At 43.4% G+C, this 18790-nt stretch overlaps 1 protein-coding gene across 1 annotated transcript in view; it reads left to right on the forward strand.

Moving 5' to 3' along the window:
• The window catches only part of LOC147722860 (kinesin-like protein KIF17), a 1643424-nt gene that overhangs the window by 290081 nt on the left and 1334553 nt on the right, over positions 1–18790 (forward strand). The window contains exon 3 of the mRNA XM_086965286.1: positions 6491–6592. Within this exon, the coding sequence (XP_086821412.1) occupies positions 6491–6592 (102 nt within the window). The remainder of the gene's footprint in view (positions 1–6490; positions 6593–18790) is intronic.

Raw genomic sequence — 18790 nt, forward strand, 5'->3', positions numbered from 1 at the left:
CGGCTGTAATGCCAGAAACCGGTCCTAGGAAGCTTGTTTCCGGTCCAGGGAAGGCATGGCTTGGCAGTTTGGGCTGGACTGTTCCCATAAGGCACAGGGTCAGACTGATTTGCATATGGCCATGTCTGAACTGGGGTGGGAGAGTGGGCTAAAGAACGGTGATGGATTAAACCCAGATCTGTTGACTGGGTGTGAGTGTTTGATTGGTTCAGATGCTCCGTCCATCACCAACCCCTTTTGTACCGCTTTGTTCGCCATAAGTGTGGCAGGGTATGCTCAGACGTGAGTCCCTTGCTCACTTTGCCGCTGGATTCAAGCAAGCCTGGCTGAAGATGGCTGTAATGCCAGAAACCGGTCCTAGGAAGCTTGTTTCCGGTCCAGGGAAGGCATGGCTTGGCAGTTCGGGCTGGACTGTTCCCATGAGGCACAGGGCCAGACTGATTTGCATATGGCCATGTCTGAACTGGGGTGGCAGAGTGGGCTAAAGAACGGTGATGGATTAAACCCAGATCTGTTGACTGGGTGTGAGTGTTTGATTGGTTCAGATGCTCCATCCATCACCACCCCCTTTTGTACCACCTTTGTTAGACAGCATTTGACTTTCTACGCGCAGACGTCCCAGTGTACAAATGCGGTCCCACAAATATTGAGACAAGGTTCATCCGGATGTGGCCTCAGCGCTCGGCTGACGCTCGAACTGTTATAAAAGATTTGCGAGTGTTTATCGGCACATAGGTAGTCGGCATGCTACATTCTGACCAGGGTCCTGCGTTTAGCTCGCGAGCTTACAAGGAGGCCATGGCCAAATTGGGCGTTGCATTGCGGTACTCTAGTCCATTCCACCCTGAGGAAAATTCAGTTGTGAAGAGAAAAAACTGGGACATAAAGCAATCTATAACACCTAGGGTATTAGGTTCGGGTGACGGGCGGGTCAAACATCTAATAAGTGTCCAACATAATCTTAACAACTTGTCAAGAAGTTATCTAGGAGGTATCACTCCATCTGAGGCCCTTTTTGTGACTAGAATGTTGGTCGCAGACCTTGAAGTTCAGACATCAGTGGTGGACTAAAAGGTATTTGATATCAAAGATCGTTTGGCTGTTTTACAGGACTTAAAAGAAATAAGAACGAAACAAAGCAACGTGATACTGAAGCCAACCACCACTGATGAAAAACCGACCGTCTCAGCAAGGCCTGTCTGGATTCCAAAGCTTGGTGATCTAGTCCGAGAATAGATCGTGGACAAGAAGGAATTTGGGCCTTCTTACAGACAACCAGTACCTGTCTGAGCAATCACGGATCAAGAACAGTTTTACTGCCGCCCCTTGCTGAGGAGAACAGGTTTGTATCCATCGACCTGATGAAACCACACTATGTGGCCGATACTAAGCAGTAGGCCAAGTGGACTCCGACCAAGTAGCAGGCACACTCCTCTAGCTACTATCCAAGAGGTTCAAACTGAGAGACTCATCACCTGTGAGGAATCTGCAGTGCGAAAAGGACGATGCAACAAAGCTATGGAACTTGTACCTCTTGAGACCCAAATAACAGTTTGTTATGAAACACCTGTCTACAGTGAAGTAACAAGTGATCAAGTGGTTATGCGATTTCAACTAATCCTGATGCAATCCCTACAATTGATAGAACTGCCTCTGGCTATTTCATTAACGTTGATACGTTTTCTGAGGATCCCAGCGATCTTGAAACGACTCCAGCAAAAAGAACTTTCAAAGAACAAGCAACTGACCTTTTTCATCCCCTGGAAAAGACTTATCTGGTTTCACCATGGATTGAACTATAGATTGTGTTGGGAATATATTTTCTTCTGCTTTGGTTGACTCTAGTAATAACTCTGGGTATGCTGATAAATGGAAGATATGTCAAAATGGACACAACAAGTAAGAACATCAACGTATTCCTCAAGCCACACAAATCATCCCATTGTGAACAAAGAGACTTGTCATCAGTGAACATCACAGCCGTTCCTATACCTGGTGGTATAGCTTGGCACAAAACAGAATATGACATTTTTGGCCTGTCGGAGCTGTTGAAGATTCCACATTTTCCACACTTTCATTAAGTGACTTTGTTTCTTCTAGTACCTTTTCTGATGATTGGGACTTCTGTTAATAATATGATGTCAGACTTAGAAGTGTCTGCAGTATTCACAAATCATGAATATTTAGAAGGTTCGTCAGCCTATGAACAAATGTATTGTTATAATCATTATGGTCATAATTTATTGAACAAATCTGCAAGTCCTAGTATTGTGTTAATTTATAACCAATGGGAACATTGTCCTACGCCACCATTGGGTAGCTCAAAAACATTTGCAATGACATTTCCATACTTCTCAGGGTTCAATGTATTCAATCCAGAATCGTTTTACTTTAAAAATGAAAACAAAACGGGTATGAAAAGTATGTTGACAAATACCAAACAGATTTATTCCCTAGCCTTTTATGTCCAAGTGTATAAACCAGGTTTTGACTTTTGGAAAGACAACATTGAGACACAAACTGTCTGGGGTACAAAAGATTGGCAGGTACAGGGTGTAGAAGCAATGTTTAGAACCTGTACCATCCCTGAGCAAATTATGTTTTTGAATGACACTGTCCAACAGACGTCATGCCTTGGGTTAGCCATGGTCAAAGACATGAACAATCCGTCCATACCTACACCTACACCTGACAAAGATAGCACTTCAGAGGGGGAGGTCGACGTACATACTATTTTGCATCACAATAGAACAGATCCAGATTGGAATAAATGGTTGATCTGGCCCACAGACACAAACAACTGTCAAAATATATTCCTGAACAAAACACAGGGTTTCACATTCAATAGGCCAGACCCAATATATGTTCAAAGACAGCATACTAGAATAGTAACAACATACAGTGTAGGGAAGCTCTGCCTTGATTGGCTACATAGATCTACACTTAAGGATGTAAAGCAACACTTAACTTTACTTTAAGATGGCGCTGATCTTAAGGAATTCTTGTTAGGACCAAGAACGGAGCGTCATAAGCGTTTTATTTATGCCGGTGTCTATGCCGCTTATAATGAAGCATGGAAGATTACACAAGCAGAGACTGCAGAAAGAATACGAGAAATTGATCGTGGTTGGCGGACCGCCCCTCCTTTTTGCTCCTACTGCTGCGATATGGCAAACAAATTCACCATCGACACCCAGTTCTCCATGGAGACAACTCTACTGGTGATGAAGTGTCGTGAGCGCATCGTCCACATTTTAGGACTACCTCGTCTACAAGAATTAAATACCACATGGTTTCTGTCATTCTGATGGCGATGCTTCACATCTATGTGTGGTTAATCTTCTAAACAAGGTAATCCAACTTTCGCCTACAATGGTAGGTGACTTTTTGTCAACAGACATAGAAGATTTCATGTTTTCTCCAAGCCCTTACAATGACTTTTGATTTTGGCCCACAGTGTTCTGAGAGACTATGAATTTGACCTTCATTTTTCAAAATAAAGTTCTGACTTTGGAACTCTTTTTCCTATGAATATTTATTTTTCCTTTTTTCCAAATTTGAATTTGTCATTTTTGGCACAAGTAATCTGCTTATAGTAGAACTATTTATATAGTACATGATTTCTTTGACAACTTCCAGAGACAACATATGACCTTGTCCACATACAAACACTTTTTATGTAATCTGACATGAAATGGTTTCGGCACCTTTTCTTCTGTGTTTACGAGCCATTTCAGAAATGTATGTTTTCATGATTCATTCAGTTAGCATTTAAATGTCAAAAGATATGCTTCAAATGAGATATTACTTTAAATGCTTACAGCACCAATGCTTCTTTTATGTGCACAACCAGTACCAATAAAGTGTTATGTATTTTGGGTGGGTTTTAAACACTTCCTGTGTAGATATGTTTTAGATATGATAATCATGTTTAGAACGTAGTAACGTTGTACATAAGAAAGTGAAGTGGGTGTTGTATTCGATTTTAGATTCCGAATGAATTTTCCCGATTCATGCCCTTATATAGGTACAATTCACATTGCCCTTATATAGGCATAGAAATCAAGCCCTTATTTAGGCATAGCTCATACTACCCAAATACAGGCATGGCTACTTCCATCAGTTCATCTACGTAACAAGGATTTCTTGGAAAACCAGACTCTTAAGCCATTAGGGACTTCCCCTTGCTTGAATATTGATTTTTCCAAGAACTCATTTATTATGCTTGAAAATCTATTCCTTAGACGTTCATTCATGACATTCATATGCCCGACTTTACGTCAATACTGGCATTCCTAAACACCTTCAAGGTATAAATATACCTTCACTTGCTATTGCAAAACACGGTGTGGTTCGGTGCAGTTAGACTACCTACTTGCACGACGCAGCTCGCTACAGCAAGTGCCAAAGGAAGCCAACTCTCCAGCTGACGCACTGACCAGAAGCTGTCATCCTCTTGCTGAGAATCCAGCTCCAGTGTTTTGACTCCCCTTACGGGGTGTTGGGAAATCAAGTCCAGAGACAGAGATACCAACCTCTTCATTCTAAGGTATGGAGCTGATCAGAACATAGAGAAACCTTTGGCAATTCTTGGCAAAACTAAACCTATGCTAAGGACAACACCTACTTCTTCCCTCGTACTAGACCTAGGTTTGGTACACTGGGGTAGGCGTTTTTTAGAAGCACCAGTTGAGTATTTTAGCCTGTGTTATTTATGTATGTATTTCTATATATGTCATAGCAACAGACACTGCTATTACTGTATTATTTTATATTGCTGTTTACGCTGTACGCATTATACTTTGCAACAATTGTAGCAGTTCACCTCTCTTGCATGAGAAAGAAAACTATTCAATAAAACACTTTTATTGAAACGCCCATCTCTCTATTTCTGTGCAAACTTTGTAGAAACGAAGCATGCACGATTGACTGAGTGAAATAGTTATCTATTGTTTCCACGACTCTGAAGATACGTTACGGTTCTAGGGGAAACAAAGTTGTCATGTTTATGCGGTTGTCAGAAACTAATCTCTTCTTGTTTATTCGAGAAAGTTTCTAGTGACCTCTGAGTTAGCTGGCACACACAATTAAGTTTAGTATACTTGATAGAGACATTTTGACCTCAGTCCTATGTCAAATCTATAGTGTATATTATTCTAATGCGCAGAGCCTATTGGGAATATAGGAACTACACTGCACCACGACAGAGCTGGAAACTCGGAGTCAGAGCAGGATAATGTCTCATCAGGAGCCCGGCTAGACCACCCCCAGCAGGATGACATGGCCTGGACAACTCCCAGCAAAGACCCGGGGAAAGAGCATCACCAACCAAGGCCAAGATCAGCAGCTTTGTCTGAGTGCTACTGCTGCTTCAGCCTCCACGGTGGGCCCAGATCTGAAGCAGGCAGGACCCCAGAGCTGGAAGCCCTTCTCCCACCCCAGGGGCATCAGGGAGAAGTTAGAGCATGTCACAGAAATGAAGCACCCTCAGCGGGGCACAGGACACCCCTGGGGCTACAGGAGCGGCCCCCGAATGAGTATTCTAGGTCTCTCTCTACTGCCCCCGGTGCAGCTCTACTTACCCCAACACTTCCCATCACAGCAACATTCAGCGGCTGATCCGAGAGAGGAGGGGCCAGGGCAAGCAGAGGCGTGGCATCCGGCGCGTCTCCCAGGAGACCGGCGCAGGCATTATCATAGAAACGGGACGGTCCCCCTCAGGACACTAGGCGAGCTGGCATCCATCTTTAAACGGTGTCATTATTAGTGAATAACAAGGAGATCAATGAAGATAACAAAAGATTTTAAAACATTTTCAATAGGATGTCATAATTCATCAAATATATTTTAGTATCATATAAAGGTAATGATTGTTGAAATATTTATATTTTCATATTTTAGTATTTCACTTTAATTACAAAACTATTGTTATAACCAGTATTCTTTTGACAACATTCTCAATAAGCAAAGAGCAATCAAGACCATGCAAATGTGACCGTCGTTCATTTCAAGCCCAAGATGGAGCCCGAAAGAAATTTCTATTGGGATCACGTGACTACTTTTCCACTTCCAGATAGAACAAGCACAAGCTTGCGCGGCAGCAGAGGAAGGGGGCCTGCGCGCATTAATAACATATGGCGCCAGCTGCTCCCTCCCGCAAGGGAATCGCCCAAACGTGCACGCGTTGCCATTGAAGGCAATGGAACACGTGCACATTTTTGGGCAAAAAAGGGAACCAATGGCTAAAGGTCTCTTTCCTAATCAGCGCATGTGTGCTGCGTAGGCGAGACCTAAAAATTGCCTCAAAACCAGACCTAAAAATGTGTACAGTAATCCATGCTAAAACTCCATTATGCACTCCATTTATTCACAACTGCAAGAGGAAAAGAGTAAATTGAGAAACAGAGGAGATCAAAATAATATTACTTCTATCTTATGTTTTTTGTTTGTTTTTACCAGCACTATAATATTCTATGTTTCTTTTTGACAGTGTGCAGAGAATACAAAGTTCCTGGTCAGAGTCTCTTACTTGGAAATTTATAATGAGGAGATACGGGATTTGCTGAGCAAAGACACCAAACAAAATCTACAGGTAAGAGCATCTGAAGAAACTTCTCTAACCATTTCTGATGATTTAGAAGGAGCTAAGAGGCCACATGCCCAAGAGGGTGGTGTTTTTATATGAAAGCATAAAAGAGGAACATGAAAGTAGTGAATTTATATAAGGACCTAGTGTAAAAGCTAAAAGGACCATATAGTGTGAGCTTTGAAGATGTGTGGGGTAATAATAGAGTAAAAGATCTCTGGAAGCTGCAGGTGATGGTCTGATATCAGGTGCAGGCTAATGCTGGTGATATGAGATTTGAATGTGGCACAGTGACTGTCTACATTTAAGAGTTGTGCTCTTACACAAACACTCTAGTGGCGTGGACATTAAATATGAAATAAGGTTTTGAGAGAGGGAGGAAATGGAATTGATGGGAAGCAGTGTTTACATCGCATGCGGTACAACACATGTAATTAAAAACTCGGTTTTTACAACAACCGCGTTGTTACGACGCTAACCATTACAACGCAAGTCGTTTCTACGACTTGCTGTTACTAAGTCCAGCGCACCCCCTATAGCAAGTCGTAGATACGACTTGCGATGTAATGGTATACGTTATAAAATTGTGGTCGTTGTAATCGCATGCGTTGTACCCTATGCAATGTAACATTACATATTCAGAATGGATGAATTAAAAGACCTATTGATGGACACTCCAGAAGTTCAGGGGAAGAGCAGTATAAAAACAGTCCCCATTGTGGAGGATAGGAAACTGATTGAAGAGGAAGATTGGGAAAACATAGAAAAGAAGATACAATGGAACTAGGAATAGAAAACGAGGAAGAGTGGGGTGGAGTATGAAACAGGCTGGGGATAGAAGAGTAAAAGGAACATAGGCAAAGTAGGGATATAGAGATGAGCAGACAGACAAGAAAGATGGAAACAGCAGCAGGATGTTTCAGTTCATGACCTTGGGAAAAATGAAAGACTGAGTCCGTCTTAGTTTAGACTTGTGACCTGGCAACAACTGATGTGTTTGAGCAGTGAATGTGGGGTAATGTTACACTCATTGAGCTCCCCCAGTGTTTAATTGAACTTAAACGTCACTGCAGCCCATTAAAAGATATGGTTTACGTTACTTACTCGGCTGTTTTTTTGGATAGGAAGTCAAGTTGGGTTACTTTGGCCACAAGTTGGATGGTTACCCCAACTGCCTTTTTAATTTTGGCGCGAACAATCTTTAATCACCCCTTTTTTTCAACCGAAAGAGCGGGCCATATTGTGTCCAGCTAACCCTTTTGTTATGCGAATGCTTCACTACCTTCACAGAACACAATTTTGCTAATTTAGTGGATTTTGCTTCTGGATAGTGCATATACATGGCCACACAACATCCCTGCAAATGTTGGTAAACATGTACACAGACATCTTTACCCACAAATCCATTCTACATAAATCCACTACACAGAACACATTTTAGCATCTTATAATAACATGCCACACAATTGAACTACACACACTTCAACATCACATCATTCCATTCCATGCTATACAATTACAAGCCAATATCATAAACTACATATAATTCCACGCCACTGCAAACCATATAATTACACTCCACACAACACAATTTGACTCCATATAATTTCACTACACATAATTACAGTCCAACCTACATTTCAAGCAGCATGTTTATACTGCAGATATGTCCAGTCAATTACAAAACACATAATTACACTCTACTAAAAAATCAACTTTGCAACATGTCACATAATTCCACACCATAAAATACTACTCCACACCATGCCACATAGTATCACTACAAACCCTGCCACTCAATTCTACACAACACAATTCAATGCCACACAGCTCTTAGCCCACACAACATAATTGCATTCCACATAACGCCACTCAACTCCACATAATTAAACTACAGATAATTACACTTTACTCACTCCATCGTGAGGGTCCGACACTCCTGCTTAATCTCGGCTAATGTGCCTACATTTGAAGCGATCGCCCGTATTGGTTTTTATTACACTTGACGCTTCAGCGTGGACTCCGATTTTGGGTCCCGTCCAACACCTTCCTACTCGAAGGTCACCGGTCAACGAGCCTTTCCCTTGGCTGGCTCAATCACGGCAAAAGAGGCTTTTATTGTTTAGGTATTTACTAAATGTCCTGATGATGATCCCCATAACTATGTAGTGGGATCGAAACGCCGTCGACCTTAATTACACACCTTATACATCTATGTATCATGTGTCATTTAACATGTAAAGGTGTCTGTAATACTGCTCTACTATTGTAATTGTGATATTTACAGAACCGTTAGCTTTTGCCTAAAAGCCCTTTGTGTTTCACTTCTTGTGTCTCTTTAGTAGGGTACAGGCTTGTGCCCCACTTTGTAAATTGTTGATGAATTTGTTGCAATTACTCTAAAGTTAATATTTGACCTCTGTCCGGCTGGACATGTCACACCAATATAGAAACAATTGTGTCTATATTTATTTAATCTTGTCCATTTGCTTGTAAGGGACCACTGTTGTTTAAAAAGACTCCTTTCCACACAACACAATTCAATGCGACACAGCTCTTAGCCCACACAACATAATTGCATTCCACATAACGCCACTCAGCTCCACATAATTAAACTACAGATAATTACACTTTACTCATTACAATGCAATTAACACCCCACATAAATGCACCCGATGCCACATACCAGCAATGCACATAAATGCACTCCACACCATAACACACAATTCCAATAAGCATAATTTCACTCAACGTCACACAATTCAACTCCACATATTTACAAAACATACCACATAATTTCATACAGAACCACATAGTTCAAATACACAACACAATTACGCAACACACCACATACCTCCAAAACACACCTCAAATTTACACACCATACCACAATTAATAATTCCAATACAACCCACATAATTTCACACCAAACTACAAACATCCACTCCACTCCAAGCCAAAACACATAGGTAAAAGACATTGTCATTTACACCACCACTAGCTCTTGCAAATGCGTGACCTATTGCATTGCAAATGCTTGTTAATATTACCTGTCCTAGTGCATGCCCTGGACAGTCCGGAGAGCAGGGTGCAGTGCATTTAAAAAGTTAAACATGTGCTTTATGGTTTAAATCTTTTATTGGTTTTTAAACAGAAAAGAATAACAGGACCTCCTGCTCCTTAACCCCATCGCTGCGGCGGTTATTTTTCCGCTACGCAGCTTTTTTCTAAAAGCCGCGTTAGATGACGAGCTCAGCTCGTCATCCGCACACGACCACCGTGGCTGATGACGAGCTGAGCTCGTCATCAGCATCGAAGGGGTTAAAGACAATGCAATACAGACATCAATTGTCATCAATGATAGCATTACTGAGTAATATGCTTGGAGCGGGTCTACAGGAGAAAACTCTCAGATGGAGTAAATGGAACAGAATTACAAATACCCCCCCCCCCCCCACACCCCCTGTCCACAAAACAAAAGAATAGGAAAAAAGGGGGAAGTGCTAAACGTATGGCAAATCACCGTGGCTGTTTGGGATTACGCTTTTTGTGAATCTGCGTGTCCGCAAGGCGGAGGAGCCTAAGATATCAAGGGCATGTCAATTCCCAGAATTCCGTTGCGAGCAAAGGTAATAAGGGACGCCAGAGCTATAGAAATTCATTCCATAAACATGTACTTTAAAAGTTTTCCATGTCCTGATAGTGAAAATCTCCTAAATTATTTGTTCACTACTGCAAGGCCTATACCTCCCGTAGAATAACATTGGGATTACCTTATTACATTTATTAAGTGTAATTTCCTAATGGAAAGATATAATTGATTCAAATGTGGTCTCTCTGGAATTCCAATGTAAAATTCTAACTTATTGTGAAGTAAGATTTAAATTACAATTCTGAAAATGCCACTTTTAAAAAGTTGGCATTTTTTGTGCCTTAGCCGTTTGATGCATGCAAGCTGTCTCTGGTCACATGACTGGGTGTAGTTGGCAGTTAGGCTTTGTGTATTCCTCCTTGGCAGCCATACACAGAGGTAGCTTAGGTGTGACTGAGTGGGCCATCATTGGCAGGATGACAGGAAGGGCTGGGCCCAGCCCCACCTACACGTGAATAGGATGTGCCCTGTCCCAAAACAAAGGACTGCATACCTCCTGGAGCCTGGGCATGGAAGGAAGTGCATCTGGCACTTCAAAGGCATGCATCTAGAAGCACCTCCCCACTTCTGTGCATAAAAGAAGGACCTCAGACACTACCACTTCAGTAAACATCTGGACCTGTGGATACTTTGCCAGGAAGAAAGACCTCTGTGTGCTGAAGGACCGCCACTCTGCTGCCTGCTTCCCTTATGCCTGGGTGAGAATAACTGGACCTGCACCTCTTAAACCCAGAACCCAGAGTGACTTCAAGGACTAATTGGCTGGTCTCCTGATCTGAAGCCTTGGGGACAGAACAGTCTTTCAACCTCCTTGGACCTGCATCTGGACTCTGTGATCTGTGACTCTTCCCTGCCAAGTAGTGCCACCCTAGTCCTGCACTCTAGGAAGTTGGCCCAAGGTGCTTGCCAGCAGAACTGATAAATCTTCACTTCGGCTGAGCCCTGCAACCCAGAGCAGAAGTGACGCTTCGCTGCTGCGGTGTGGTTTGGACCTGTTGCAAAGATCTGCATCTCTCACCGCAGTCTTTGGAGCTGGCTCATCCCCGAGGACACAGTGCATCTACCGCCCAGGTCCTCAAATGTCTCACCAACAGCAGCCTTGACTACAACGCCGGACTTACCATTGCAGCTTCACAGCTCCTCGGAACTGAAACATCGCCAGCCGCATCCCTGACGCCTGACTTCACATTGCAAGCCCTGTCGACAGGATCCTCGACGATGAAGCAACTGGACCTTGCACCGAAGCCTTGCTGCATTTTGAAACCAAGCGGTACAAAAGGGGGTGGTGATAGACGGAGCATCTGAACCAATCAAACACTCACACCCATTCAAAAGATCTGGGTTTAATCCATCACCGTTCTTTAGCCCACTCTGCCACCCCAGTTCAGACATGGCCATATGCAAATCAGTATGACCTTGTGCCTCATGGGAACAATCCAGCCCGAACTGCCAAGCCATGCCTTCCCTGGACCGGAAACAAGCTTCCTAGGACCGGTTTCTGGCATTTCAGCCGTCTTCAGCCAGGCTTGCTTGAATCCAGTGGCAAAGTGAGCAAGGGACTCACGTCTGAGCATACCCTGCTAACTTATGGCGAACAAAGCGGTACAAAAGGAAATGGTGATGGACGGAGCTCCTGAACCATTCAAAAAGTCAGACCCAGTCAAAAGATCTGGGTTTAATCCATCCCCGTTCTTTAGCCCACTCTGCCACCCCAGTTCAGACTTGGCCATAACTAAATCAGTCTCACCCTGTGCCTCTTGGGAACAGTCCAGCCCGAACTACCAAGCCATGCCTTCCCTTGACCGGAAACAAGCTTCCTAGGACCGGTTTCTGGCATTTCAGCTGTCTTCAGCCAGGCTTGCTTGAATCCAGTGGCAAAGTGAGCAAGGGACTCACGTCTGAGCATACCCTGCCAACTTATGGCGAACAAAGCGGTACAAAAGGGGGTGGTGATGGACGGAGCATCTGAACCAATCAAACAATCACACCCATTCAAAAGATCTGGGTTTAATCCATCACCGTTCTTTAGCCATCTCTGCCACCCCAGTTCAGACATGGCCATTTGCAAATCAGTCTGACCCTGTGTCTCATGGGAACAGTCCAGCCCGAACTGCCAAGCCATGCCTTCCCTGGACTGGAAACAAGCTTCGTAGGACCGGTTTCTGGCATTTCAGACTTCTTCAGCGAGGCTTGCTTGAATCCAGTGGCAAAGTGAGCAAGGGACTCACGTCGGAGCATACCCTGCCAACTTATGGCGAACAAATCTTGCTTGAATCCAGTGGCAAAGTGAGCAAGCGACTCACGTCTGAGCATACCCTGGCAACTTATGGCGAACAAAGCGGTACGGAAGGGGGTGGTGATGGACGGAGCATCTGAACCAATCAAACACTCACACCCAGTCAAAAGATCTGGGTTTAAACCATCACCGTTCCTTAGCCCACTCTGCCACCCCAGTTCAGACATGGCCATATGCAAATCAGTCTGACCCTGTGCCTCATGGGAACAGTCCAGCCCGAACTGCCAAGCCATGCCTTCCCTGGACCGGAAACAAGCTTCCTAGGACCGGTTTCTGGCATTTCAGCCGTCTTCAGTCAGGCTTGCTTGTATCCAGTGGCAAAGTGAGCAAGGGACTCACGTCTGAGCATACCCTGCCAACTTATGGCGAACAAAGCGGTACATAAGGGGGTGGTGATGGACGGAGCATCTGAACCAATCAAAAAGTCACACCCAGTCAAAAGATCTGGGTTTAATCCATCACCGTTCTTTAGCCCACTCTGCCACCCCAGTTCAGACTTGGCCATATGTAAATCAGTCTCACCCTGTGCCTCTTGGGAACAGTCCAGCCCGAACTGCCAAGCCATGCCTTCCCCGGACCGGAAACAAGCTTCCTAGGACCAGTTTCTGGCATTTCAGCTGTCTTCAGCCAGGCTTGCTTGAATCCAGTGGCAAAGTGAGCAAGGGACTCACGTCTGAGCATACCCTTCCAACTTATGGCGAACAAAGCGGTACAAAAGAGGGTGGTGATGGAAGGAGCATCTGACCCAATCAAACACTCACACCCAGTCAAAACATTTGGGTTTAATCCATCACCGTTCTTTAGCCCACTCTGCCACCCCAGTTCAGACATGGCCATAAGCAAATCAGTCTGACCCTGTGCCTAATGGGATCAGTCCAGCCCGAACTGCCAAGCCATGCCTTCCCTGGACCGGAAACTAGTTTCCTAAGACCGGTTTCTTGCATTTCAGCCGTCTTCATCCAGGCTTGCTTGAATCCAGTGTCAAAGTGAGCAAGGGACTCGTGTCTGAGCATACCCTGCCAACTTATGGCGAACAAAGTGGTACAAAAGGGGGTGGTGATGGACGGAGCATCTGAACCAATCAAACACTCACACCCAGTCAAAAGATCTGGGTTTAATCCATCACTGTTCTTTAGCCCACTCCGTCACCCCAGTTCAGACATGGCCATATGCAAATCAGTCTGACCCTGTGCCTCATGGGAACAGTCCAGCGCTGAACTGCCAAGCCATGCCTTCCCTGGACCAGAAGCATGCTTCCTAGGACCGGTTTCTGGCATTTCATCCGTCTTCAGCCAGGCTTGCTTGAATCCAGTGGCAAAGTGAGCAAGGGACTCACGTCTGAGCATACCCTGCCAACTTATGGCGAACAAAGCAATACAAAAGGGAGTGGTGATGGAAGGAGCATCAGAATCAATCAAACACTCACACCCAGTCAAAAGATTCAACACATCTCTTTGGCTGAGCGACATAACTTCTACTCGGATCCACTTAACAATCCTCAACCAGGATTCAACGTGCTCTTTTCACCGAGCCTAACTGGGGCCCTGTGGCCAGCTCGGGCTCCTTCTTGGTCAGCCTGAACTTGTTACTTTGTTCCAATATGGTGCAACCAGTTATCCCTTGTAGCGATTTGTGCTTTTTGGCGACAGTTCAATATCGCCAGTTCTTCTCAGTGGATTTTTGTCATTTTGGCCTTGTTTTATTTATTAAAACTTACCCTGTGTTTCTAAATCTGTTGTAGGCTCATTTTGTGGAGTGTTATCACTGTTTTACTGTTTGAAGTGTTGCACAAATATTATACACATTGCGTCTGAGTTAAGCCTGACTTCGCTGAGCCAAGCTACCAAGGGGTTGAACACAAGCTATTTTACGGCATGCTTGTGCCTTACCCTGACAAAGATTGTGGTTATTGCTTGACGAGGGCTTACCCCCCAGTCACCCAACAACCCAATTTCTTATAAGGATTTAATGACGAAGGGGTCATGGATGAACATCTGGAAGATGAAATGAAAAAGCTGAAATCTGTAAAAAGAGACAGGACCTTGAGAGTAAATGTAGACTTTAAATTGGGTTATAGTTAACATCTATAATAGCAGAGGGCCAAAAGGGTCAAGAATCATAAGTGCCTATAAGTGCTTGTTATTCCTCCAGGTAACCGTGCTTTCACTGCCTTCCCAAGTCACAGAGGCAAGGAGTAGCAATAACTTTTGTGGGTACAAGGTTACTGTGGGATTGAGGGGAAACTGGTAACATTGATTCGAAATAGGTAAAATGGATTCACCTGGTTATGTACACATTTTACCCTGGTGTTCCAGCAGCTAAAATCTCCAGGTGGAAGAAAACCTCTTTTAAAAAATTATAAGTGTCCTTGTAATGATGAAAAATATACAATTTAAAATGTTGCATGATGTACTCTTAGTACAAAATTTGCTAATGTCTGAAAGGAGGCACAGAGAACATAGAAATCTAGCTGGAAGTGACAGTGTCACAATTTTACGTTTTCTATTGTGAAAACGTAGGAAGTCATTAACCACTTGACTACTAGGGGGTTTCCCACTTATGCTGACCCCTTTTTTAATATGGTGGGCAAGACACACGTAAGCCTAATAACTTTTTTCCTCTAACGATATCCAGGCCTAGTTTGCATCCTTTTATCACACGTGCTGGAGATTATAGAGGTACCCAGGGATTGCACTGCCCTTGGAAAAATAGCCAAAATATTGCAATCTAAAAAAATGCGAAAAACATGCACTCTTCAAAAAACGTTTTGTCCTAAAGTGGCTTAAAAAAGGTTTGTTGTGCTTATTTTGCCCTCTTCTCAGCTTTGGGAAACATGGCGAGTTGAAAATATAATGTATTTGCCACACTTACTGCATTTTTCTAAGTGGTGGTCAATATTTTCAGTTTTTGAGGTTTCTACTTAGGTACCATTTGAAGGGGGAAAGTGGTCTGTAACCCGTGGGTGAAACTGGGACGCTATACATTTCTGAAAAGTTGACTAAGGTCTGAAGTCTGCAAGGGATCATTTGTACCGCTCTTTCATGTTTTCTCTAAGAAAACTAATTGTTGAGATGAAAAAAGAAAGTAGCTTTTTTTTTTTTAAATAATAATAAAGACTTTATTGCGTGATTTGAAAAAAACATTGCAAATACAAAAGATTTAAAAGGTTTCAAAATTGCATTTAAAAATATCATATTCATAAAAAGCCATTATGCGTAATAATAACAGATGAAGCTTTCATTTAAAATATCGTATTCTTAAAAAGCCAGTAGGGGTGGCAACAACAAGTGAAACTTGACAGCGTTATTCCGATGGGGAGTCGCAAACTGTGGGCACCTCAATAAGTTTTTTTGCAACGCGCTCCATGAATCTTACTAGGGCACAATTTAATTTAGTGTTCCTAGGGTCAACACAGGCCAAAACTGCTGCTCTACAGCTTCTAATCATATTTCTATTCCAATGGTGCTTGAGTAGGGCCCGTCTCTCTGTCAGCAGTTTTGAGCACAGACAGATGATGTGTATGATGTCTTCTTTGTGGGTCCAGCAAAGTCGGCATAGATCTCTTCCATGTTCTCTTTTCCATTTTGGCCAGTGAGTCAACAGGTTAATAACTCCCAGTCTCAGTTTTAAAAAACGTAGTTTCGTTCGAGCACTGAACAATATAGTAAGGTACGGCTGTGGAATTAACAAGGCATAGGATTGAAGGGTCATCCACCCATGACTTCTTTTTGCAAGGGTGGTTTTATCCTCCACTATTGATAATTGTTTGGTACTGATTTTCCCTAGCCTTTTGAATTCCTTCTGACTAGCATGCAAGTTCCAGAGGTCATTAAGGCATAAGGTTTTTAATCCTTTTGACCAATAGTCATGTTCTGCTCGCCATGAGTTGTCGTCAATACTGGCCCAGAAATGGTGCCCTAGACTTCCCTCCTTTGATAACCTCAATTTGTGACAGCACACGAGAAAAGACATGGCTCTGGCCAATGGTTGTTTGCAGATGCCTAGTTCCAACCTAATTTGTGCCGGTGATGTATGGTTGGGTAATTTGAACACTGAACTATAGATCTTGGAAATAATTGTGTCCAGATGGTCACTGTCCAATCCTTTTAAAGCTTCACTACCGTAGGTTAAGGTAGGAATGATTTTTGCCTGAGCCACCTGTAGTGTGGGTGCAAGAGTTGGGCCTTGTAGCTTCTTTTGAATTAGTCCAATTGCAAAAGCAAGAGCCGTACTTTTCCTTTTTAGCTCTTCTAGGTGGGATTTGTATTTTTCATTGTTGTTAAAAATGACTCCAAGGTAACTTTGGCAGTTTGATTCGACGATGCTTTCATTGTTCAAAGCCCAAGACAGTTTCTTAACTTTCCTTGAGTGCACTGCTAGGATTTTCGTCTTCCTGTTGTTAATGCGAAGCTCGTAGTTATTTGAATAGTCAGAAGTAGCGTCCAGGAGTCTTTGCATTTCGATCTTTGTTTTACTTAACAGTACCACGTCGTCAGCATATAATAGGTTTGTCAGCGACAGACCAGATAGTTTGGGAGCGTGGGAATTGACCTTGTTGAGGGCTTTAGGGAGGTCGGCTAAAAATAGGTTAAAGAGTGTCGGGGGCAAGACACAACCCTGTTTGAGGCCTTTTTTCGTCGGAATTGGGCGGGACAGTCTTGAGCCATCCCCGATCTTAATCCTAACCCACGTGTCCTGGTGTAGAAGTTGTATGGCTCTATGGAGGGCCGCTGGAATATTGAGTCTAGACAACTTCTGCCAGAGTTTAGTTCTGTTAACATTGTCGAAGGCCGCTTGGAAGTCAATGAACCTCATATAGAGTGGGCAAGAACAGAACTTCGCTTGGTCAATCAGGCAGGAAAGGGTCATAAGATTGACTGAGGTTCCGGTGTTTATTGTGAAACCTGTTCGGAGGAATTATAGAGTTATCATCAGCCCATGCCCTAAGTGAGTTGAGCAGCACTCCCGCAAAATACTTCGCTTCATTGTCAATGAGTGCGATGAGACGGTAATTCCCTGGGGATTTTTTAGCCCCTCCTTTAAAGATTGGTGCGAGAATGGATCCACGCCAGGAGGGCGGTATGGTGTTGTTTTGCAGACATGAATTAAAAAGGGGGCTTAGTTTCGCAGCCCAAAAACTTGCATCTTCCTTAAACAGTGCTTGAGGAATTCCACCTGGACCAGGAGCGCCGTCCTTGCGTCCCTTTTTTATTATTTTTTCTATTTCAGCCTTCTGGACTGTTGTAAGATTTACGCTGCTTTGAGTCAAAAGAATCTCTTTTATTGGTCATTTTGTGACCTAGCTTCGTTAGGGAATTTGAAGTGTTCAGAACAGATTCCCGGACAATCTCTTTTTGTGTCACTTTGTCCACGGAAGGGAGATTTAAGTGGGTAATGTGCACTTCCTGGTCATTAAAGTGAGAATAGAGAAAATCGACCCACTCTATTTCAAGTTTGCTCGAGGAGGCAACTTTAGATGCGCGCCCAGATGCGCTTTTGATTGATTGTGTGCCAAAACCTGGCGGAGTTATTTGTTTTAATGTCATGCTGCAGTTTGACCCAAAACAAGTTCCATTGGCTTCTGCGTAGCTCACGTTTTGCTTTCTTAATGTGACTGCGGGCCTCTCTGTTTTATTATTTTAATGGGATCCGTTGGATCAGTTTTTAAAGCCCGCCATAAGCGATTCATCGATCTTGTTGCTGATAGTATCTCAGAGTTCGAGCGCGGCGTGTACTTTTGGTCAGTTTGGCTTGTGTGTTTTATTAGTTTCGCAAATCTGTCAATAAGTTCGGTTGCAAATGTTGACCAGTTGGCAGTTATGTTATCCGGGCTCTTTTGGCGCTCAATTATTTGTTTGGCCTCTGCTGATACATGTTGAAGATTCTTAAAGGAGCATTTAATACGTTTGAGGTTGATTGTAAAGCTCTCGGATGGCAAATCCCTTACCTCTTTGTGTTGCATAAGACAAGTCCTCAGCATGATTTCTTAGGAACAGTGGTCACTTTCTGTTCTGTTTCCAAGACAATAACCTGCTATTTGATGAAACAATGAAATGCTGACAAACGTATAGTCAATTAATGAAGCGCCTTTTTTCGATAGATAGGAAAATCGAGGTGGCTTGTCATCGGGATAACGCCCGTTTAAGGCTCTGAGGCCCAGATTTTCAAGGTTGCCTTGTAGAGAACTTCCATGTGGATCATCCTTGTGCCATCAAGGCTGGTCTTGCGGTGGTATCACCCAGATGCTATCATGTGA

The sequence above is a fragment of the Lissotriton vulgaris genome, chromosome 4_1 (genome assembly GCF_964263255.1).
Source record: "Lissotriton vulgaris chromosome 4_1, aLisVul1.2, whole genome shotgun sequence".
NCBI classification, from domain to species: Eukaryota; Metazoa; Chordata; class Amphibia; order Caudata; family Salamandridae; genus Lissotriton; species Lissotriton vulgaris.